This window comes from Halichoeres trimaculatus, unplaced genomic scaffold (assembly GCF_033239565.1).
Source record: "Halichoeres trimaculatus isolate MK-OKI-2021-1 unplaced genomic scaffold, fHalTri1.1 fHalTri1_scaffold_3, whole genome shotgun sequence".
Lineage (NCBI taxonomy): Eukaryota > Metazoa > Chordata > Actinopteri > Labriformes > Labridae > Halichoeres > Halichoeres trimaculatus.
This window is the reverse complement of record NW_027437181.1, coordinates 400458-426351: the sequence shown is the minus strand read 5'-3', so window position 1 is coordinate 426351 and position 25894 is coordinate 400458. Positions and strand designations below refer to the sequence as shown.

The 25894-nt window shown below is 44.1% G+C and overlaps 1 protein-coding gene across 2 annotated transcripts in view; it reads right to left on the bottom strand.

Moving 5' to 3' along the window:
- znf609b (zinc finger protein 609b) overlaps nt 1–25894 on the bottom strand; it is a 130682-nt gene that overhangs the window by 67980 nt on the left and 36808 nt on the right. For both annotated transcript variants that reach the window (XM_074665772.1, XM_074665771.1), the window contains exon 2: nt 20325–21211. In XM_074665772.1, the coding sequence (XP_074521873.1) occupies nt 20325–21083 (759 nt within the window). In that variant the 5' untranslated portion in view covers nt 21084–21211. The remainder of the gene's footprint in view (nt 1–20324; nt 21212–25894) is intronic.

Here is a 25894-nt window from a genome sequence, read left to right as displayed (position 1 = left end):
AAAATGCCTTTCAGTCTGAAATGACCCGAGGAAGAGTGATGGCGTGTGAGGCGTTGGCGGGTGGAGGCTCTGCTAAAGAGAAACATCCACCTGGATTCCTCCAGCTCTGCTTCCTCTGCTCCACCGTGGTTATCTGATTATTTCCAGCAGCTCCCCCCACATCCAACCTCGCTAACTCTGACTGCAGAGGATAAACGGCGAGCTGACGGAGCGAGCTGACGGAGCGAGCTGACGGAGCGAGCTGACGGAGCGAGCTGACGGAGCGAGCTGACGGAGCGAGCTGACGGAGCGAGCTGACGGAGCGAGCTGACGGAGCGCTGAGCGAACGGGTCAGGGACTGAAACACGGAGCAGGACCAGCTCTGGTTTGACAGGAGACTTTTCTCTGCCCACAGCAGCTTTAATGCAGCGCCGCTGGATCCAAGGACGGCGTGGACGGCTGCACGGAGCGATCAGCATTCAGAGGAGGGCGCCAGGAGGGCGCCAAGCCGAGGTGACTTTGATACATGTGGTGCTCTTGTTTAAGGAAAGCAAACAGCGTGAGGAAATCAAACCTCCACACGCTGGAGACCATAAACCGCTGGCAGACGACCAGGTTTGGAGGAGTCAGCAGAGGACTCTCCACGTTTACCTCTAATGGCGTAACGGCGTGTCGGGCTCTGAGGTCTGAAACAGGAAAAGGACGTTCACACAGATCGTACTCTGGATGGGAGACCAGTCAGGTCTTTAAACCTAAAGTCTGAGCCTCCTGTAACAGTCCCTGTCAGTCTGAGCGGTCTGCAGAGTCCAGCTGGTTTCTGTGGTCCCCCTTCAGATCATAACTCCACCATAACTCTTTCATATCGTTATTTTAAAGCTCTCACCCTCCACCTGCCAACCCGGCCCCGCTCAGGGATCCTCTGCCAGATCCACACATTTTAAAAGTCATGTAAACACCGACCGACGCTGCCAGGCCAAAGTCTGATCGCTCCACGTCGTCGGGTCTGAGAGGATTTGGCTCGAGTCGGTCGCAGCAGCAGAACCAACCTTCACAGAGTTTGTGGACTTAATACAGTTCTGACTTATTTACCTGCTCTTTCCTCCTGAGGAGCGTCTGATTGGACGTGAGGATTATGGGATTCAGCGGTGATGAAGCGTTTAGTTGTTGGCCTGAGGCCCGGGTCACTGAGTCACACCACGCTGCTCCTCGCTCTGTTCCCCGACGTGTTCGACACGAAGGAGCTGCAGCGTGACGCGCTCATGGGAGCAGAGCTCTGCCAGGGCGGGAAACTCAGGTCCAGCTGGGGCCCAGGAGTCAGACCAGAGTCCAGCTCTCAGGCTCACGGTGATATAACATCTGTAACGATCAGCTTTATGTCGTATTAACAGTCTGATTTACAGCCGCTCTAAGTTTTCCTTCAGCTGACTGAAACCTCTCTTCTCCCCACAGGTCCCGCTCTCAGAGCCAGGTGTTGGTCCGTCAGTCAGCAGGACCACAGAGGTACCGGCTCTGATCTCCACAGACATTTATGGGAAATATATCACGAGCCAGTTCATCCCTGATTGGAGCAAAACCAAATCACCAACAGGACAAATGTTTCCTGGTGATAAACAGTTATTTGTTTTTTCTTAAACGGCCACGAGAGGAAGTTTACGTTGGGTTGGTTCTCATCAGATAAAATCTGTACAAAGACGTTTCTCCACGAGAGGCATGGATCAGTGTGAAGACGTCTCTGACAGATTTGGGAAAATAAATTCTTGGTTTAAGAAAACTTTTCACAGGATGCTTCCCTGATCAACTCCTCCTGTAAATTTCCTCTGTACATAAAGTAGCTTTACAGGTTTGTCTGTGTCAACAACATTAAATTCAGTTTGTAAGTGAATAAATATGAAAGTTGTCTCTGGATCTGAATAACTCTGGACGTAAATAAACAGAAAAAAGTACAACCTGCACGTCATGTGATGTTGATGTATTGTTTTGTTATATGTTATTGACTGAAAAAAGCCATCTAGTGTCTCGAAGTGATTATAGCAGTATTCTAAGCTGTTCGGAACCTTGCTGTGGTTATTAAGCCACCATGAGCCCGCAGTAACTTTTCTTTCATTAAGTTGTGAGTTTTTAAACATTTAGAGTTTTCAGTTTTTTTTACAGAGACTAACTGTGAAATGTTTCTGTAATGAAAGGTAAAATTCTGTACGCTAATCGCCAACATATCAATGCAATTTCCCATATATGTTAGCATCAAGCTAACTCTATTTTGTTCATGTTGTTCTTAGTAAATAGAAAGATTTATATCATGTTGGATGTGTTGAAGGAATCTCCTGTGACAGAGTAATGTTCATTTCAAGCTAACTGCAGCAGACAATGCCAGGTTCAGCATAGTGTAAAGATCAATAAGGGAATAGTTTAGCATAAAGGCTAATGATGTTGATGGTTTGAAACATTTCTTAATGATTTTCAACAGGAGACGGTTTTTGATACCCATCTCTAACAACGTCGTGTCATAGCTTTACAAGTTATGACGTGTAACGTAACAATGACCACAGTTAGCAAACATTTGAGGATTTGATCTCTGCCCTGGTGGCGTGAAACGTGCTCCAACTTCCTTTAAATGTGTGAATAAAGTAAAGATGCAGCCAGTTTGACTCTTTATCATCGAAGGACGACCAAGCTCTCACATCCTGACAGAAACATCAAATCATCGTCATTTAGCTCTTTTAGCTAGCAAAGCCTTTATTTTACATTTCTAATCGAGAGATGGTTCATAAAACCTTTAGCAGACTGGAAGATGAGGCTTAACAAGAGCAGGATCTGAAAAAGAGAAGGTTGAAAAGTTTCCTAAAATTCAGTTTCATGACAAAACGAGCTAGCAGCTTCACACAACGTACACTTCCTGTACGATCCCAACAAAACAAGTGCTAAAACAAATCAAAATTCAGCTTTTTTAAAGATAATCCAGCTGGAAATCAGGTACTAAGACTTAATTTAGAGGAAGAACGAGTGTTTTTGATGGTTACTCTACCTGCATGTAGGTGATGGAGTCATCAGCATAGAGCTACAACGTCAGATCAGTTAAACACTCCTGACAGGATATTTCTACAGGTCTGACCCTCTCCGGGAAACAAACCCCATTAAATTAAACATGTTTCCTCAGGATCCCAGCTTCATTCACACTCAGGGAGAGGAATGAAAAACCGACTGAAAGGATAATAACGACAAATCTTTTTTTGCATCGTATTAACCATCAAAACAGAAAGATGTTTTTTTTAATGCAATGTTTGGTTCAAAAACTGCATGTAGGCGTTTGCTCTGGTGCAAATGAGTCTTTGAAAATTCTTTAATTCCACATTTTTCTGACTAACCTCTTTAGGATAAACCTTTTATTGTGTAATCGAGGGTTTTCTGTTGAAACCAAAGGCCTGAAAGACGCCGACGAGCTGAGAATCCAGCGCTCAGTGTTTCAGCAGCTTCAGTGGAGTCGTGATGTTTGACATTGGTCCCAAAGGACGGACGTGTTCTCCCTTTAATTTCTATCAGCGGTATAATCCCCTTTGGAAAGCCTTTTTAGGGTGAATTAGAAAGGCCCTGCATTCAAAGCCATGAGCGCAGAGAAGGGGGCGGGAATAATCACAAGGGCCCGGCTGTCTGTGTGGATTAGACCGGCAGAGAAAATCCTTTCATCTCAGATCTGAACTTCCAGGCTGGGAGCGGGCGCGCACTCGCAGGCAGAGGCAATGCAGCACCGCGCAGACGCAGACGTCACACAGAACGGAGAGGAAGAGCTTTTTGTTCATAAATTGGTTTTACGCAGAGAGACGCAGTGATTCAGGCTCAAACAGAGCAGGTGAGTTATGCACAGAGCGAGCACGTAACTCTGACCTCTGCGCCTGGCTAACCTGACTCTACGACTCTGAAAACTGCTGCTCAGCTCCTGGCTCACAGCCTTCACGTCCAGAAAAATGTAGGGAGAGGGATCAGCCTGGAGGAACGGCGAGCAAACACAGCCCAACAACGCCATCTGACAGATCAGGAAATGGATTAGCCACGATGTGTGTTTGCTCGGTTGTTTACCTCAGTGAGGGTTTAACTAAGAGTGAAACGACAAGACGCTCGCCGCGCGGAAACAAACAGTTCATATCTGGCTCTGACGGCGCAGGGCTCCAACCACAGTCTGAAACCAACGAGCTTCAGAGTCACATCCTCCATGTTCCTCCAAAAAGAAAAGCTTCATCCCGTCTCCTGAGATCCTGACTTCATCCCAACCCTCCACCATGAAACCACGCAGCAAACACCCAAACTGGAGCAGCCGCACAGCCACACACAGCCCTGCATGCTTGTTTTCCCAAAAGCCTCTCCAACCAGCCAGAGGTATTTTTAGCCCAATTACAGATAATCACACAGCGGGAGCCGAGCGCAGAAATGAGTTAAGAATCTGACGCGTCTTCACAGCAAGCTGCAGCAGGCTGCAGCACGCCGCAGCACGCTGCGACGCTCCTCTCCTGGTATGCAGCAGAGAAACGCTGCGTGCTGAACATCCCGTCTAGACTGGATGTGTGGCAGCGGCAGGCAGGCTGCGCGCTCCAGGCGCTGGCCCACTTTGAGATGTTTTGTCAGAAACTATTCCCCCATCAAACTGTCTCTGGGTATCACAGCACATGCAAAGAAAATTGCTAATTACATGTGTGTGCGCGGCGGCACGGAAACAGACGCAGTTCCTCTGATTTTCCACACAAACAGGAGAAAGAGACTTTCTCTGAGCCGCAGCTCCTGGAGGATCAGGAGCAAAACTAAACCTGGTACTTTCAGCTCCTACAAACAAACAAACACGTCCTCATTTTATCTGACAAACAGTTCAACATGTTTGTCTCTCAGCGTTTTAAACAATCCTCCATGAAGAAAGCTCGGGCTTTAGGAACGAGGCTCTCAGAGCGATAACCTCACTGTGAATCAAACTGAACAGCCACAGGAAAATAAACGTTACAGACGCTGAGAGGAGTTTTCTGCTGGACTGACTCTGATCACTGGGTGAAGTCAGAGTTTGTATGAAGACTGCATTTCTTATCAATCTGATTCTTTATCCATTCCTCCTGTGAGTTCTGCGTCAACAACATTAAACTCAGTTTACAGCAGAGCCAGACTCATATGGGATTTTGGGGCCGATACCGATACTGATACTGGGGGCAAAAAAAAAGCTGATATCTGATACATCGACTGATATTTGATAAATAGACCGATATCCGATATATTGGCTGATATATATAACAAATTCATTGATATACACAGGATATATACTGTATATAATCACAAATCATTATAATACCCATATGATTCAAGACAGAGACAGATCACTATTAAATTAAAACAAGGAACTTTAATTATAAAACTGTCAACATAAGAACTTTAGTTTAAACCAATGATAAATAAGAACAAGCTGTAAACACAATAATAAATAAAGAAGTCAAACTGTAAACACACAATGAGCAACTTACACGTCATTAAAACGCCGTATTATAGTCTTACATTAGATGATGGTGGATGGAGGGGGCGGGCACTCGGGCAGCATGCAGCCCAACACACAGACACACAGGAGCAGGAGCAGGAGAGACAGAATCTCTGTGGAGCAAAACTTTTTATAACAGGCTACAAATTTGGCCGATGTTGATTAATCGGTGACAGGCATAATCGGTCTGATTAATCAGCCCGACCGATTAATTGGTCAGGCCGATTAATTGGTCGGGCTCTAGTTTATAGGTAAATAAATATGAACTGTCTCTGGATCTGGAAATCTCTGGACGTAAACAAACAGAGTTAAGTAAAAATCACACGTCATGTGATGTTGATGTACTGTTCTGTTCTATTTTATTGACTGAAGTAGGCCATCTAGTGTCTTTCAGTGGTTATAGCAGTATTCTAAGCTGTTTGGAACCTTGCTGTAGTTATGAAGCTGCCATGAGCCTGCAGTAACTCTTCTTTAATTAACCTGTGAGTTTTTGACATTTAGAGATTTCAGTGTTTTCACAAAGACTCACTGTGTGATGTTGGTTTTTGTGATGAGAGTAAAAATTCTACGCTGAAGCTGAAGTTATACCCATGTATGCTAACTGCTAGCATATCAGTGCAATTTCCCATATATGTTCGCATCAAACTTTCTTCTTTTTTTCTTTTTCTTTTTTCCTTTTTTCCTTTTTCTTTTTCTATTTTTCTTTTTTCCGTTTTTTCGTTTCCCTTTTTCTTTTCTTTTCCTTTTTTCTTTTTTCTATTTTTCTTTTTTTCTTTTCTATTTTCCTTTTTTCTTTTTTTTCTTTTTTCTGTTTTTCTTTTTTCCTTTTTTCTTTTTTCTATTTTTCTTTTTTTCTTTTCTATTTTCCTTATTTCTTTTTTTTTCTTTTTTCCTTTTTTCTTTTTTCTATTTTTCTTTTTTTCCGTTTTTTCTTTTCCCTTTTTTTCCATTTTCTTTTCCTTTTTTTCTTTTTCTTTCTTTTTTTTCTTCTGCCATTAAACAACAAACGGGCTGCAAACAGCCTCCTGAACCGTGCGTGGAGGGGAGGGTGAGGCCGGTAATCCTCTCTGTAATCACTCCTGCTCAAACACTGTGAACTTCCTCTTTGTCAAACTAAAACCCTTCGCAGCCCGTTCAGCTCCACAGTTTCCTCGTGGTTCAAACCTGAAGTGTTTTAACAGGAGCTGAGAAACCGTGTGAGGGTCAGAGCAGCTCGAGGACACGGTTAGAGACGTGACGGTGCAGAAACAGCGCTGGAGAAATCCCCAAACATGGTCTGAAAAGGCTTTTACAGCCAGTGGGAGCACACTGAGAGCACCTCCTCCCCCCTCGCACCTCCTCTCCCCCTCGCTGGGAGAAAATTCCAGTTGAGGGGGGAAAAAGCCACGTCTGCTCCTCCCCACTGAGCGGGTTTTGTTCTGCTAATCAGACCACATGCCTGAAGGATTGAGGAATCTGAGCGCGCTCAGTCAGCTCCTCTCAGCCTCGCAGCGCCGCAGCAGCCTGTGACAGACTCTTCAGAGGGCGGGGGGGGGGGTTAAAGACTCTATCCATTCATAACGCCGCTCAGCGCCCCCCCACCCCCCACCCCCCACGCTCTGCTGCTAATCTCAGCCACTTCTTCAGCACCCACCCCCACCTCCTCCTCCCACCTCCTCTTAGCCCGTGTGTGCCCTCTCTGCAGCTCTTTCTATCTGTCTCCACGCTGCGCCGGCTCTGAGCGCGCTCAGTTTATTATTAGACCACGCTCGCTGTGGTTGGAGAGTGGAGAAACAGCAGTGAGCCGAACATGGAGCTGGAGCAGTCAGAGTATTTGTCCCTCCGCCTGGTTCCTCCATCCTGTTTCCTCTCCTGCTCGCGCTTGGAGAGGAGGAGAGAGGAGGCGCGCTGGAAATCTGCAGCCTGACAATGGGAGACAGCTGCTCTCACAAGTCTTTCATGAGCTGAATTAGTCCAACAAGCCTCTGCTCCCCTCCCCCACGCAGAGCGCCCATCCATCCGCAGCAGCTCACCTCCAAGGAGCAAGGCACTGTGGGAAGAGGAGGGGGCAGAGCGTGACGGGGGCTTTGTTTGACAGATCTGTGATTGCTTTCTGGCAAAAAGGAGCCGGACATGTTTGGTGTCACTGCAGGAATCCGTCACGTCAGCTCTTAAACCACTCAGCAGATAAAACCATCTCTCTCAGAGAGACGGAGTAAAATAAAAAGTGTTTCTGACTTTACAAAGAGCAGCGTCCTCCTCACGTTAACCTCAGCCTGACACAGATTATAAAATCTGAAAACTAATGTTTGTTTCCACGGCACAGAGCAGAGAAAAACCACCACAGGTTTTTATTTCAGATCCAGAGTTAAATGTTCCTGATGACAGCGGACAAACACCTCCTTCACACCGAGCTCGCCGTCTGAGCTCGTGACGCAGCCCAAACAAAGCACGAGTCACGCTAAACATTCACTAAGGTCAAGGTTACTGCGAACGCTGTTTACGACTGGAAAAAGCTGGCTCCACAGGAAGAGGTTCCCAGAGTGAGGCCTGTGGCGCCTCCTCCTCCCAACAACTATTTCCTGAACAGGACTGTAAAGTTTATGTGCCGCTCTCGTCCTGATCCACTGTGATCCTCCTGTGTGTGGGCTGATTCCTCTGCTGTGACGAGGAACCACAGAAACTCTGGATCATACATCAGACTTTAATTCAATCACCGTCCATTTTTAGCTTCTGTGTCTGAAGATTCAGAGCAAAAGCTGCACAAACTAACTGTAAATCCAGCCTGTGGTCGACTCTCTGAAACCCTCTTTAATACCATCACACCTCTCTACCCCAACGAACTGCTTCAGCTAGCTCCAGAAAGTTAGCTGCGTATATTCTTTGGCCGTTTCTTGTACTTTTTTCGTCTCTTTTTCGTCATCTTTGTATTTGGAGTGGATCATTACTTTGTTTGGCTCATTTGCTGGTCATGGACACCAAACTTGTTGTGTCTTCAGTGATATTTTTACTACTTTTTCTCCTGTGTTTGTCTGGAGTAGAGTCTGACCGATAAATCACCCGACCGATTAATCACCCGACCGATTAATCACCCGACCAATTAATCACCCGACCAATTAATCACCCGACCGATTAATCACCCAACCGATTAATCACCCAACCGATTAATCACCTAACCGATTAATCACCCGACCGATTAATCACCCGACCAATTAATCACCCGACCAATTAATCACCTAACCGATTAATCACCCAACCGATTAATCACCTAACCGATTAATCACCCAACCGATTAATCACCCAACCAATTAATCACCCGACCAATTAATCACCCGACCGATTAATCACCTGACCGATTAATCAGGCCGATTATGCCTGTCACTGATTAATCAACATCGGCCAAAATGTTGCCGATTTGAAAAAATTTGCTCCACAGAGATTCTGTCGCTCCTGTTTGTGTGTGTCTGTGTGTTGGGCTGCACGCTGCCCGAGTGCCCGCCCCCTCTGTCCACCATTATCTAATGTAAGACTATAATACGGCGTTTTAACGACGTGTAAGTTGCTCTATGTGTGTTTACATTTTTATTTTTTTTCTACTTACTGTGTTTACAGTTTGAGTTATTTATTTAAGGTGTTTACAGTTTGACTTCTTTATTTATTATTGTGTTTACAGCTTGTTCTTATTTATCATTGGTTAACACTAAAGTTCTTATGTTGACAGTTTTATAATTAAAGTTCCTTGTTTTAATTTAATAGTATTCTGTCTCTGTCTTGAATCATATGGGTATTATAATGATTTGTGATTATATACAGTATGTATCCTGTGTATATCAATGAATTTATTATATATCAGCCGATGTATCTGATATCGGCTTCTTTTTGCCCCCAGTATCGTTATCGGCCCCAAAAATCCCATATCAGTCCGGCTCTAGTCTGGACATCCTACATGTAACCATGGCTGCATTGTTTACACGGAAATCAGCTGTTAGCATATCAATGCTAACTGGTGCTAGGCCAGATGTTTCCCCACAAGGTGAGGAGAAACCTGCAAAAACTAAAATCTTATCAAGTGTTTTTGTCTTATTTTCAGTAGAAAATTCCTTTCTAGACTCAATCTGAGCCACATTCACCTGACCAATCCTGAAAAATGTCTTGTTTAAAGTTATTTAAGGACCAAAATTAGCTCTGAATCGCTTGTAACCCGTAAAAAAATCTGCCAATGGAAGAAGATAAAAGTTTCTTGTATTAAGACATTATTCTAGTCTCAAGGAAATTTTCAAGCAATTTTTTCTTGTTCCATTGGCAGATTTTTTTACTGGTTACAAGCGATTCAAACCTCATTTTTGTCCTCTGATAACTTGAAACAAGACATTTTTCTGAATTGATAAGTTGAAAGTAGCTCATATCAAGTATAATAAGACAATTTTTACTTAAAAAAAGACAAAAACACTTGATAAGATTTCAGTTTTTTGCAGTGAAGGAGGTGAGGACAACGTCCTGGTTCTCAGGTGTGAGCTAAGAAGCGACGACATGGACCTGTCCTTCCATCCATCGTTATTGGGAACGTAAGATCTATCTCCAATAAGATGGACGAGCTAGCTGTGCTAACCCAGCAACAGAGGGTGATGCTAACAGCTCATCTCAGTCACAACCAGCAAAACAGTAGCAAACTGCACAGAGCTGCTGAGTTTATGAAAACAGTTTCATTTTTGCAAATCAAAAGTGAAACTGTGACGTTAAACGAGGTAAAGTGAAAGGTAAGTTTCTCCTGAATCTAATAACATGTTGCACTCCGCGTCGAGTCGGAGACGCCTCTGAAACTGGTTCAGACCTAGAGGGTTAAATCCCAGCAGAAAGTCTAAGTGTTTTTAAATATATTTTGTTTTCAGGAAAGTTTGAGATGAATTTCAAGATGAGTCAGACCTGAGACAGAGACCTGTGTCCAACGTCTGGGACAGGATCCTGTTTTCAGGGGACAGTTTGTGTTCAGAGGGTTTTATCAGAGGATTTCCTAAAGGAGCAGAAACTTTTCTGTCGCTCTAACTCTGATAAACTCAGCACAGCTGTTTTATATATGTTGATGGTTGGTTTTGTGGTTGCATGCTGGTGAACAATAGGACACAATAAACCCTGAAATGGAGCGGTATGAGCGGTATTCATGGTATGAGCGGTATGCGTGGTATGCGTGGTATGCGTGGTATGCGTGGTATGCGTGGCGTCTGCGGGGAAAAAGAGCATCTCAGGACAGAGACGTTCAGGTTTTATTAACATCAGTCAGATCCAGCTGCTCCAGTACGAGCTCAGTTTATATCCTCTCTGTCAGCCGTCGCTCCGACCAGAGGACTCACCGTCAGTGATTACACTTCACCTCTAACTTCCTGCAGTCTGACTCTTTGTTGAGTCTGAGCTCAAACCGGTTCACAGCATTTCCAAAGCAGCTGTGAACGGCAACCGTGGAAACAATTAGTGTCAAAAGTTTTCATCCTGTAGCAGCGAGGAGGAAGAGAAACATGGACCAATCACAGACAGGGAGAGAAACACGGACCAATCACAGACAGGGAGAGAAACACGGACCAATCACAGACAGGGAGAGAAACACCAAACCATCCATTCCTGTTTGAACTGTTTCCACTTCAGAAATGTGAGATTTACACTGATCCTTTCATTGAACAGTTTCTGTGTCTTCAGCCAAATCCTGAAGCTCTTTATTCAACAGCTCTCCTCTCCGGAGACGTCAGATCCAGGTTTCTGCTTCAGAAAAGCTGGTGAACTGAATCTCTGCTGATCCTTCTGTTCAGACTGCATGTAAATCACATTTATTCCTCAAATCAGATCTTCAGGAAATCAAATCTGGTCTGGAAGCGATCAGGATCAGGTTTCTGTGTCCAGACATGAACGACCAATCAGTGCAGCCTGATGTTATTACATCCTGGGCTCATCTGCTCTGACTCTGGTCTGTCGCTCTGCTCTCAGGACCAAACACCAGACAGATCCAGTTATTAGTCTGATGGGGGATGGTCTGGATGATCCTCAACGACACATTTCAGTTCCCACAGGATGAAACAAGAACTGTGAGGAAGACGGTTCCCACAGAGGATCACATCCTTTACATCTGCTCACCACATTTCAACTCTTTAACTGTTTTCCCCCAGCCTCTGAAACAGGGCGTTAGGGTCAGACTGTGAGTGGAGCTGATACATCAAATTAACGCGATATATCGAGAGTTATTGGACCAGGGCCAAAACCTGTCAGTTTTCTTTTGAGAGTCTAATCACTTCCTGACTCTACCTCCAGACATATTTTACAAACATTTCTACCAGGTGGATTAATTTTTTAAAGTTTGACCACAGCCCATCTGGAATGACTGGGGAGATGGATTTTTGACCTATACTGCAGCCAGCCACCAGGGGGAGACCTCACTTCAAGCCGAGCAAGATGACGTTCATTTTTTTTACAGTCTATGGTATGAAGTGGGTCAATGGATGCGGATATAATTAAACAAAGATAAGTAAAAAATTGCACGTCACCTGACGTCGATTTTATTGTTTTGTAGTACGTTAAAGACTGGAGTTGGCCATCTAGTGTCTTGCAGTGGTAGTAGCAATAATTTGAGCCACATCCTGCATGTACGATTACATTAACGATGATTTTCCTGTTGGAAAACATTTGTCTGAGATGACGTTCATTTTTTTTTACAGTCTAAGGCAGGGGTGGCCAACCGGTCAGAGACCAGGAGCCACAAAAATGACCTTGGTACTACAGAGAGCCACGTCACACACAGGGTCATACAAACACACTTCCTCTCACAAATCAACGAAGTGACATAGAATGAAAATGAAAACATTTCCAATTTTCAAAACGAGATTTACTGTGATAGTGTGTTTAAATTTGTACTAGAGAAGAGAAACTGAAACTTAAGTATCGACGTGTACACCCAAACACTGATCAATACTGATCCCAACATTATATATTATTATATATTTTCATTAATGGATCAAAGAGCCACACACTGAAAGGTAAAGAGCCACATGTGGCTCACGAGCCACGGGTTGGCCAACCCTGAACCCCAGAGACCAGTCAGGTCATCTGGATCAGGTCTGCTTTCAGTCCCCAGAGTCAGAACCAAACGTGGAGACGTTCAGCTTCTATGCTTCAAATATCTGGATCAAACTGCCAGAAAATATCAGATCTGCTGAAACTCTGAGCTCCTTTAAATCCAGATTAACGACTCACCATCACAGCTGATTTTATCAGATTGTTTAATGTCGTTTTTTAACTGCACAGCTCTACACTGTGACTTCTACTTTAATCTTAAAATCTGTTTTAACCTGATTTAATGTGATTTTATTTTCTTTTAATGTTGTTTAGTATTTTTTTGTTTTCTTTGATCATGTTCTGCTGGTTTATAGTCCTACTTCCTGGTGAAACAAGTGTAAATAAAGGTAATTTAGGATGAACTCTCGACATTGTGTTTGTTCCAGATTTAAAGACGTCTATCATTTAAACACACTCTCACACACAGTCTCTGGTCTCAGCAGTCAGAGCGGAGCATGGACAGGTGAGCTGACCACCTGACCCTGTAAGAGAGCTGCTTAATGTAATTTAGTCTCGTCTCTCCTCTCCTCTCCTCTCCTCTCCTCTCCTCTCCTCTCCTCTCCTCTCCTCTCCTCTCCTCTCCTCTCCTCTCCTCTCCTCCTCTCCTCTCCTCTCCTCTCCTCCTTCCCTCCTCCTCTCCTCTCCTCTCCTCTCTCCTCCTCTCCTCTCCTCTCCTCTCCTCTCCTCTCCTCTCCTCTCCTCTCTCCTCCTCTCCTCTCCTCTCCTCTCCTCTCCTCTCCTCTCCTCTCCTCCTCTCCTCCTCTCCTCTCCTCCTCTCCTCCTCAGAGTCACCCTGCCAGTGTAATTTTCCATGCGAGCTGCTCCATGTATGGAGGCCAGCGGCAGGTGGAGGCAGCTGACGGATGCCTGCTCTGGATCTGTGTGATGAGAGGTGGGGGTGAGCACTTGTAGGAGGAAGTGGAGATGATTTATTCAGCATCTGAGAGCTGATGCTTCTGGGGGCTTTGCTCAGGACAAGGACAGTGTAGCTTCGCTGTAACACCCAGACCTCAGAGAGCAGGATCAGCGCTGAGACTCTGCTGATTTATGCTGGACTTAAACCGGACCAGGGACAAGACTTGTTAAATCAACACTCGGACTGGAGCGAAGCTGAGAAACCTCAGAAACAGCAGTGAGAGGCTGAGACGTGACCGAACAGATAGGATGATGTCTGAGTTTACATTTCCATCCGTGAGGCTGGATTCACAGATTTCCAAATGTTCGTTCCCCAAAGGAAGATTCCTGAGTCCTCCCAAAGGGCGCAGAGAGGAAGTGTTGAGTCAGGTCACTTATCATTTTCCCCACATCAGCTCCAGGATCTGTTTCACAGCTAGCGCCGGCTGCCAAGAAAGCCGCCTGTGGACACGGCGCTGAACGCTGGACGCTGGACGCTGTGCGATGGAGAGACGGAGAGACGTCACAGCAGGAGGTTGTACGACACTTTCCTGCCAAGGAGTCATCTCAGATTTTACAAAAACAGCTCAATCAGAGGAGTTTCTCTCAGCCTGGAGGAAATTTAACTCCTCGTTCTTTCTGACTAGTGGTCACAGCTGGAACTGCAGGCTGAGTGACCATCTTTGGGTTAAACTGATTTAAAGGAGAAATAAAAAGAAGACGTTTTCTTTCAGCAATAGTTAGAAATAGTCGTCTGTCATGTCTCGTCTTATTCGCTAAGTTCATCTTTTATTTCATCACTTTTGTCTTTAACGTTTTTCTTTTCTGGCTCTGTTTGAGTCACGTCTTTCCTCTCTGTTCAGGTTACGTCATGTCCAGCCCCTTGTTGTTTCCAGCTGTGCCCCTTTACCTCATGTATTTCAGTCTGCGTCTCTGTCCTGTGCCATACTGTCCTGTAACGTAAATGTTCGTCCAACAATCTTTTTTCTGCCTCAATCCTTAAAGTAAGGTCTGACCAGTGAAGCTGTGACTTTGTGTTTTTGCCTTTGACGTCTTAATTAAAGGGTTTTTTGTTTGGAGGTCGTGTATTTGGGTCTTCCTCACCAGAATCCTGTCAGTCGTCTGTTTTTTCTGTCACTTTCTGTTTTCCCAACAACCTGAAACTAAGGATGTCCCGATATCGATACCAGGTATCGGTATTGGGTCGATACTAGGGTTGCACAATTATCGCAATCGCAATCGCAATGTCAGCACATGCAATTCAGATTTTTCTCCATGATAACCAAGCAAGTCTGTAGACTCATCATGACACAACTTTTTTTTATTAAATCGCAATCACAATCGCAATCGCAATATTGTCCACCTAATCGCAAATTGCACCTTTTCCCCAAATCGTGCAGCTCTAGTCGATACCAGGTATCGGTATTGGGTCAATACCAGCCTTTTTTTTTAAGTATCGGTACTCATGAAGGCTGCAGATACCAGCAGCAGAAAAATCTTACATCGAGCGAGTCCTCCTCACCACTAGATGGTGCTAACTGCTGCAGTTTAACACCACGGCAAACGTGCGCCAGGTCCTTTTCAGACAATATGAATGAACCAGGAAGAGTTAACAGTTACCTTTTTTATTTTTAGATTCACTTAAGTTTACTTTAAAATATACTTAAACTCTGACAGTTCTTAGTTTTATTGTGCACTTTTAATTTGAATAAAATAAAAGAGTTGTTTGTGTTTCATTTGGACTAAATGTCAGAGTAACTGTGCTGTCTCTGATCAAAATGATCTGTCATTGTTAATCAAAATGTTATGTATCAAAAGAACCTGTAGTATGGGTACTCAGTATCAGTGAGTACTCAGGAAGAAGTACTCGTACTGGTACGGGTCTGAATAAAAAGTGGTATCGATCATCCCTACCTGAGACTGACCTGTTTCCATCACACCTGGTTCATCTGACCAGCAGCAGATCTGACACCAAACCAAAGATACAAACAAAGACGTGTTTTTTCCATTGTTTAATCACCATCTGAGCTCAGCTAACGGCTAACTTCATCTTCAACCAACAGAAACTAAACGAGACCTTTACCTGACCTCAGGTAAAACAGGCAGAGTGAGGAAACACTGATTATAACATTAAATAAATCTGTACTCTTTGGCAGTAAATTTAGACTGGATGTGGTTATTGTATTGTAATAACATTATAATGATGTTTTTCAGTTTGCTGTGCAGCCTTTGTTTAACAGACTTCATTCACCAAAGACAGAAAACGTTTCTCTGTCACAGAAACCATCAATAACTCCTGTGAGGGAGACGTCTGGATCAAAAAATGGTTTTAACAGAAAAGATAGAAAAGGAGGCGAATCGTTAAAGTTTCTTGACTTTACTCTTCTCTGATGTTTTATTTTGTTTAAGTGGTTTATTAAAGAGCGGTTAGCCAGCTAGCTAGCTAAGTAAACAGATGGATGAGTGGAGAAACCCACCTGGAAATAAAAATATCTAAGGCCCGGTTTCCACAATAACGTTTCAACCTAAAACACAAAAATGCAGTGAAAAAATCTGTTTTTACAAAGACTGAAAACACTGTACTGAGCATGCCAGGCCTGTAGACGCCAACTGTAGTTGAAAAAATCCACTCTGAAGGCCATTTTCTAAATTTCTGTGTAAACAAGAGGCAGAAACACAACAATATGTTTGCGTTTCATCCTAAAACCGTTAGCATGTCAGCAGCCCTAAGCCTGCTGGGTAATGAGCGCCCGTAGCGCTGACAGCTCAACAGCTCAAAACTGAAACTGAAAAAGAAACACGTCATTATCTTCTCAGACGGTGGCTGTACCTGATTCTTTAACCTAATTAGAGCTGAAACGATTCCTCGATTAATTCGAGGTACTCGATTACAAAAAATACTCGAGTAATTTTCTCCGCCTCGAGGAATCGTTTAATTTTAAAAAAGATCAAAGAGTGGTATTTCAAATAGAGCTGAGGCCATATTAAGAGAGTTTTCAGACCCCTCAAGCTACCTCTTATACACAACAGCAACTAGCAACAAAGCTAGCTTCTTTTCTGGAGTTTGGAGACTAATGGCTCATTCTACCAAACGGGTGATATTTGGGTCTGCAACATTTGATGAGATGTACGAGACACAAAAAATGAGTCAAAGTGTGTTTACAGATTTTGGAGCAACCAAAGCAAGTGCTCTCATTGACATGCTGAATCAGAAAATTCTGTTTCTTTAAGAGAAAAATGTTCATTAGAAAAATAACTGCTCTTTGACTAAACAAAAATGTGTTTTATCCGATTACTCGATTAATCGATTACTCGATTACTCGATTACTCAATGGGATTTTCGGTAGAATACTCGTATACTAAAATATTCGACTGCTGCAGCCCTGATCCTAATGAAGGACGTTTTTATTCATCATGACTGATTTTTCTATAACATATCCTCCCTCACAGTGACTGGACTTATAGCCTTTAAAAATGACCCCCACAGGCTTCCATCAGAGACGTGTGAGTGAATATTTTCAGCCTCTTATAATCAGACCAGGTTTGGTTTTCAGAGCGCCCTGTTCCAGGCAGACCGCCCCACAAAGAGCAGCTGATTTGCTCTGGTTGTGATTTGGTGTTTTAATATGATGAGCAAACTTCTTGTCTGTGTGTTTTCAGCACGTTCGCCGTCACAGAGTTACCATCCTTAAAACCTGCTCCTTTTTTAACCACAGCGTGCCGTCATCTTTCCTCCAGCAGCGCTCTGACGCCGCGCTGACCCCTCTCTGCGTTTGGAGCGGCGTCTCTCCATCAAAAGCCTCTTCGTGTAAATACTGGATGATTACAAAGACCTTCCTGAAATTTCCTTTCAGAGCAATCAGCCTGAGGAGGCCGTGCAGCCTGTGTTCACGGCTGCTTGTCCTGGATTTAAGGAATCAAACAGGCTTCCTCGCCGCCCATCCCCCACGCCACTTTCAGAGCAGCAGGAAAAACCAGGAAGGCGTGCTCTGCAGCGGCGCCCTCCCCCACACGCCGCTCCAGCAGGCATCGCTGGGGCTGGTGGGATTAAGAATGGAGCACGATGACAGACAAAAACAGTCCTCAGCACCTCCCTGCTCCGCTGCCTTTTCTTCTGCCTGAGCATGAAAAGACGGCGACGAGGCGTACAGAAGGCGCGGCGATGGATCAGCTCAGAGTGAAGACGAAGAGTGTGGGTGAAGAGCTACACATCTTTATTTTGTTCCTGAGAGATAATGTCAGCGCTGACGCTGAGAGAGTAAAAACACGACGTGACATCTCCTTAACTTCACGGCGTGATGTGATGTTTATGGCTGACACCTCCATTATCCCCCCCGCCGCCGTTAAGGCTGCTTTACGGGCTCGTGTTCGCTACATAACACTTCATGGTTATTTGTCTCCAGCGGCGGCCGGTTGGATTCACACACGGCCTCAGATATTTTAGTGTAAAGGCAACAAACGCGGCGTCTCTTTAAAATTAATCAAGCCTCTCCTGTCAGGAAACGGCGTTGTGTGGGCCATTTCCTGTCGCTGATCTCAGCATCACATTCGCCGAGGGTGCCCTCATTCACCGCCTGGTGATAACAGAGAGAGCAGCAGTCGCTCTGTTGATGCATCAGGAGTCAGGCAGCTCCAGGGGAGAGGATCTCTGAGTCCGCTGCAAGAGACGGGCTGTGATAAAGCACAGCTCCACGACCCTGCAGAGCCCGCAGAGTCCTGCAGAGTCCTGCAGAGTCCTGCAGAGTCCTGCAGAGTCCTGCAGAGTCCTGCAGAGTCCGGCTCTTATTGTCCCACTTCAGACCAACATAATTACACCCTGAAATCCAGAGTCTGCTCAAAAAGACGCTCTCACAGACACAATCTAACGCCCATGATGCCGAATTGTTGCTGTTTTTTCCAGAGGAGACTGAAAACTGAGTTTTCTAAACAGCTCATTCATTTCAAAACCAGAGTTCACAGCTCCACTCCACTTTTTAAGCTCAGGACAACTCCAACTCCACCAAACGCTGAGACGCTGGGTTCAATGTTAGCGCTTACAACAGGTTTTAACTGTCCTCAAGTCTCGTCAACACTGATCTAAAATAAAAATTCAGTAAATGATGGAGCTGAACAATGTGGCGCCAAAAACCTGCATAAAAATGTCAGAGAGTGAAAAAACTGGGTAACAAAGGAGAAAACAAATTGAGGAAATTAACAATTGTCAACAATTAATGTTCGTTTGCAACAGGTTAGTCACATGACCGTGTTTGAAGAGGGCTTTCCCCAGAGGCTGAGGAAACCGTTTCAGAAAGATGTTCCTCAGCGTGAAACTGAAAATACCTCATCATTATCATCATCATCAGTGAACTCAGTTCTTTGCTGAATCTTTAAACATAAAATCATTTAGAAACAAGATCCAAAAAAACAGCATCTTTTTCCCCCCCAAGCCTCTTAAGGACGGACTGAAGCAAAGTCAAAACCTTGAACGGTGTCTGACACACCAAGTTTTGACTTTGTTTTGGAAACCATGGTTAGCTAATGACAAGAGAGCATGTTAACATCACAAAGGCCAGCGCTCATGTTTATATAGGGCCAGGACAGACCTGGGCAGACCCCACTGATGCTACACAGACCAGTTTACAGCTGACACCCGGAAAAACTGACACACTGGAAAGCTGACACCCTGAAGAGCTGACACCCTGAAAAACTGACACACTGGAAAGCTGACACCCTGAAGAGCTGACACCCTGAAAAACTGACACACTGGAAAGCTGACACACTGAAGAGCTGACACCCTGAAAAGCTTACACCCTGAAGAGCTGACACCCTGAAGAGCTGACACCCTGAAGAGCTGACACCCTGAAAAACTGACACACTGGAAAGCTGACACACTAAAAAGCTGACACCCTGGAAAAACTGACACACTGAAGAGCTGACACCCTGAAGAGCTGACACCCTGAAGAGCTGACACCCTGAAAAACTGACACACTGGAAAGCTGACACACTGAAGAGCTGACACCCTGAAAAGCTTACACCCTGAAGAGCTGACACCCTGAAAAGCTGACACCCTGAAAAACTGACACACTGGAAAGCTGACACACTGAAGAGCTGACACCTTGAAAAGCTTACACCCTGAAGAGCTGACACCCTGAGGAGCTGACACCCTGAAGAGCTGACACCCTGAAAAACTGACACACTGGAAAGCTGACACACTGAAGAGCTGACACCCTGAAAAGCTAACACCCTGAAAAACTGACCCTCAGAAAATCTGGCACCTTGAAAAACTGACACCCTGAAAAGCTGACACCCTGAAAAACTGACACCCCGATAAAACTGACACCCTGAAAAGCTGACACCCTGAAAAACTGACACCCTGGAAAGCTGACACACTGAAAAGCTGACACTCTGAAGAGCTGACATCCAGAAAAGCTGACACCCTGGAAAGCTGACACCCTGAAAAACTGACACCCCGATAAAACTGACACCCTGAAAAGCTGACACCCTGAAAAACTGACACCCCGATAAAACTGACACCCTGAAAAGCTGACACCCTGAAAAACTGACACACTGGAAAGCTGACACCCTGGAAAGCTGACACACTGGAAAGCTGACACCCTGAAAAGCTGACACCCTGAAAAACTGACACCCTGAAAAACTGACACCCTGAAAAGCTGACACCCTGAAAAGCTGACACTCTGAAGAGCTGACATCCAGAAAAGCTGACACCCTGAAAAACTGACACACTGAAAAATTTCAGCGTCACACACCAATCAGACTGTTTACTCTAAGTTAAACATTACCAGGCCCAGGTTTTTGCACAGCGGCACGTCCTGAGTGAAATCAGTTTTCCCACACAGCAAACCAAAGCATCGTCAGCAAAAGGAAAAATCAAACCTACCTTTTCGTTTTTCACCTTCTTGAGCGGCTTGCATTCATTATTCCCATTCTCCACCTCCTCGGGTTCAGTTTTCGCGGTCAGTGCTGGTACAATCCCAACAGGTTCAAGTGCAATATTCCCCATTTGATTGGCCTCTGCCAGGTCAGCTGATTGAGCGTTCTCAAAGGACGCGTTACGGCTATTCCCCAAAGCAACTTGAGCTTGAGACACAACATCCTTCTCCACGGCGGCGATCGCCACCACCGGGGCGCCATCCGTTTTGTCCTTCTTGCTCTTCCCGCTCGCCCCCTCTTTCTCCTTCTTCCCCCCCAGGACGCCTCTGGAGGCCTTGCCCCCTTTCTCCAGGGTCTTCCCAGAGGTGGCGTTGTTCCCCGCAGCTCCTGGACCGGCTGCCGTGCCCGTGGGCTCCCCTTGAGTCCGTCCTGTGGTTTCTTTCTTACCCCCGTCCCCTGCCGAAGCTTTGCTACTATTGTCCTTAGAGTTCTTGCTGCGCTTGTATTTGGATTTGCTCTCTTTGCCTTGAGAGCCAGACACGGGACTAACAAACCTGATGTTGTCGGGCAACGCCGCCACTGCACTCGGTGGTGCCGCCATGCCGTCCTTGGTGCCAGACATCTCAAGTTTGTCCTTCTCTAAGTCAGCGTCGAGGTCGATAATCAGATTTCCAACGCCGATATCCCACTCATCCCCGCTGTCGTAAGTGTCCACCGCATTCGAGTCCACACCTTTCCCGCCTGCAGTGCCACCACTTAGGGACATTTTAGTGCCAACGGCCCAGGATTGCCTCAGCGAGGTCCGACACCCTCTCAGACGGTTGGGACTCGGGGGCAGGGGTTAGAGAATCCTCACGGTGTGCTCGTTCCTGTCCCATCTAACCACATTGTTTCCTGGAGAGGACAGAGGAAATTCAGCGTTAGTCCCATAATTCTGACACAGTAATCACGCCGCCACGGCTCTGCTGGAGCCGAGCACGGCGTCTCACCGGGGACCAAACACAGAAAGCGTTTGATCATGAGCCAGTAATTCTCTGATGATCGCTGCGCAAACCACCGTGGTAATACCCACTGGTGTGACAGCGCTGCTCCCAAACCCTCTCTTCATAATCACTTCCCACAGTCTCCATAGCAACCGTGGGAAATGTAGCTTAAATCCTGCTTTGACAGCCAAGGTGGCCCCACTGTTCTGAATGACTGGCTCCCTTTTCAGCCGGCGACTGCTGATAGTGTCACTGCTGATAAATAAGGAGCAGTTGGCCTCACTCACCCCCACGCGGTTAACAGAGCAGCGCCTTTTCAACTCCAGCACACAATGCTAATCTGGCATTAACAGGGAGCTCAGAAACATGAATGAAGCAGTGTTTGCCTCAGGAGAACAACACCCGCTTGTGTTTGCTCACACAGAGCTGCTTAAAGGTCACCCTGGTTTATACCTCTCAGCAAATTGATTCAGGAGCTGATTTAAAATAAAAAAACCTCAGAAACATCAGAGTCAGTGGCTCCTCTCTCTCTCTCTGCAGATCAGGAGTGTTTCCACAGCAGCTTCAGGGTTTTTCATTCATTTCAAGCTGCTGTTTAATCCACGCTACGCTGAATTATTCTGCGTGGAGCTGATTGTATAACATAAACACAGCTCGCCTTGGCAGCTGCATCAGTGTCGTTACTCCTCCTAACTTCTCGCTTTCAGCAACTGACAATTAGTTTGTCAACTTAAACACCACAGTTAGCAGAGTGTGTCACAGTTAAAGGCTGTGGAGTCTTAAAACAGGGGAGTTAATAAATTTGACTTTACAGTGGCTTTTTGTAGCTTTAAAAAATATTACTGAAATAAAGAGTTTATATTTTACTTCCAGAGGGTATTGATGGTTAAAGACACTGACACTAAATAAAATCCTGTGTTAACATTTAGTTGAACTAAATCTTCATCCCATCTGTCAATAAAGCCTGCCACCGCTCTACTTCACCTCCTACAACATCAACAGCCCACCAACTTTCCATGCACCTGTGGCTAACCTCAAGTTTTACAGCCCTGGGAAGATAACTACATCTACAAAAAGACTCATCTGGAAGAAAATACTGATTTTAATTCTGTGTGGATGGATTCATTTAACTGACAACACGCTGGATTAATATACAGGAATGATATTTGGCAAAACATTAGCAAACAACAAAAAATAACAACAAAGAATAAAATAAAAATAACAAGAAATAATCAATAAATGTTATCAAATTCAAGTATTCCTTCAACAGTTTCTGAATTTTTTGCGACGAAACAACAAAAAAATATGTGTTCAGCAATATCAATATATGTTATCAAACTCAAGTGTTCTTTTAAAAAATCTGAAATTTTTGAAAAATTATTTTTTTCTGTTTTAATTTTGCAATTTTTTTTTCCATTTTAGAATCGTTGCATATTTTTTTAATTATTTTTGCATTTTTCTGAAAAAATATAGCTTTTTATTGCAGATATATTTATTTATTTATTAATAAAATAGCAATATTTTTATTGCATTTTTTAAAATGTGCAAATCATTTTAATTTCTTCTATAATTTTCTGATTTTTTAAAAATATTTGCAAATCCATTAAAATGATATAAAAAATAGAGACATCACGTTTTATTTTTTTTTTAATTCCAAAAATATTTTTGTTTAGATAATCATTTACTAAATCAAACTTTGTAAAGAATTTAATACACTTTATTGTTTTTTTAATGATAAAGTAGATGTTGTGTCTCCTGAATCACTTTGATCCAGGTGAGCTGAGGAAAAATGGCTCCTAGAAGGTAAAAGTTGCAGACCCCTGCATTAGACCCCTAACCCTAACCCTACGACAGAAAAATCATGAGTGGAGCCATATTGTCAACATATGTTATCAAATTTAAATGTTCTTTAAAAAAAATCTGAGATTTTTGAAAATGTTTTTCTTCTTTTTTAATTTTGCAAATTTTCAAAATTTTAAAAAATGTTGCATGTTTTACTTTTTTTTTTTTTTGCAATTTTTTTCTATTAATTTTGTATTTTTGTCGAAATTTTTGCAAATTTATTACATTTCATTTATTAAAGAAATTGTAATTTTTGGTTTAATTTTTAAAAAAATATTTGCAAATTCATCAAAATAAAAAAAACTGAGACATCATGTTCAATTTAATGAATTAAAAAAAAAATCTTGTTTGGATAATTATTCACTAGATTTTAACTTTGTATAGAATTTTATAGATTTTTTGTCCTATTGTGAAGAAAAAGTAGATTTTGTGGCTCCTGAATGACTTTAATCCAGGTGAGCTGAGGGGAAATGGCTCCTATGAAAGTAAAGGTTGCAGACTCCTGTGTTATATTATCCAACATCAGGAGTCGTTTTGTTGCTGTGATCCTCTACATATCAGTAAATAACAAACTCTCGTGTTGTGCTCCTCTCTCCCTGTGATGAGGAGCATGAAGGATGAAGAGCAGAGACTCTGTCGCGCTGATAAAGGTGATGAAATCAATACTGCCTCAAACACAGGTGAATCCTGATCAGCCTCTCTGTGCTGCAGAGACCCGACAGACAGACAGAGCTCAGCGAAGCCGCACACAGATCTTTAAATCATGGCCCAGCTCTCCATTTGGATCAGGAGAAACTATGTTTTCATTTTTGAGGCTTCAGAAGTGAACACATTTCTCTAAAAGGTAGCTGCAGTCTCATCTGTTCAGATATGTGGTGCTGCTTTGGCTGAGCTGTTACTCCACGTACAGAGGCTACAGTCTGGGCTCAGGTTAGATGATCATTTAAGAAAAGCTCATTTCTCTATCTGCACACGCTGTGCTGCATTTCTTTAAAACCATCAGCTTTGAAAATGAAAACATCAACAGTTTCTGCTGGCACACTGCAGCTGTTAGCGAAGAGGCTAAAGGCTCATGTTAGCTTGTTTTACCACTTCCAATAAGGCATCTGTCACCGCCCTGCTTCAAACACTGCTTCAGTGATCAATGGGGGACGTGGATCTGACGGGTTTCATCCAGGATGGGAGCTTGATCAGAGTCCAAGACCAACAAAACACATCAACTGGATTTACAACAACAAACAGCCCAATCTGGACTTTCTCCAAAACATACAGAAATATAAAAACACACAAAAACAAACCATTACCCGACCAGATTACAGCTTCCACTGCAAAGGACTGATGAAAAAGGGTTTACCAATCATTTCACTTTCCCTCAGATCCTGTTAATCTGCTCCTGAGCTACTTCCTGTTAAACTGTAACAGGAGCTGAGCTTCACCTCCAGAGAGGGACGCAGCGTTTCCATCGCGCCTGCTTCTTACGCCTGCCTGGCAAACATTTGGTTACCTGGTTTGTTTACGAGCCATAAAGCTGACAGGGAAGCAGCAAGAGGGAAAAGTGATGGCCGCCACAGAAACAGCTGTTCATACTGAGACACTGAGCTGTGTGATGCTGGAGCACTATTCACCCAAATAAACAGGCTGTTAGAAGATATGAACACAGGTAAATGTAGTCCACATTGTCACAGCTAAATAGGTCATTAACAATCACAGACACGAACAGAATAACAAAAAAAAAGTTTTAATCCACAAACTCTGATGCTGCGTTAAATATTGTTATATTGTTAGCATTCAAATAGACTGGATGCAGATGTTTTTCCTCATTGCTGTTGGTTTTCATGCTGAATAAAATCTAAATGATCTGATAAGTTTAAGGATAAAACCAGACCGTTCAAAATTGCAGACCATGATGTGAAACCAACGTCTGTTAGCATACAGGGCTAACTTAGTGAAAAACCAACGTCTGTTAGCATACAGGGCTAACTTAGTGAAAAACCAACATCTGTTAGCATACAGGGCTAGCCTAATGTGAAACCAGTGTCTGTTAGCATACAGTGCTAGTATACGTTAAAACTAACATATGTTGGCATACAGGGCTAACTTAATGTAAAACCAACGTCTGTTGGCATACAGGGCTAGCTTAATGTGAACCACATCTGTTAGCATACAGGGCTAATGCAGTGAAAATCCAACGTCTGTTAGCATACAGGGCTAGCTTAATGTGGAAACAACACCTGTTAGCATACAGGGCTGGCTTGATGTGGAACCAACGTCTGTTAGCATACAGGGCTAACTTAATGTGAAACTCATAACTGATATCATACAGGGCTAGCTTAATGTGTAACCATTGTCTGTTAGCATATAGGGCTAGCTTCATAGCTTACGCAGGCCTGGGAGCATGCACCAGTCAGGGTTAGCTTAATGTAAAACCAATGTCTGTTAGCATACAGGGCTAGCTTCGTGGCTAAAGCAGGACTGTGTGTGCGAGCTCAGAGCTGGTGTTGATCAGTTAAGGGCCTGTTCATTGGGGCCCAGCAGAGACAGCAGTGAAGCTGTTGAACAATCATTTGATCACTGAGCTGCTTACTCCTCACAGATGGCCCCCCCCACAGGAACAACAGTCGGGCAGGTCTGGAGGTTTGGAGGGTGGAGAGCTGCAGCTGTCCCTGTTTGACTGGGTGAACAGTTGTGAGGTCTAATTTTCCCGACACCTCCACAAAGAGCGGCTGTAACTCTATCTCCAGTTGACCTACTG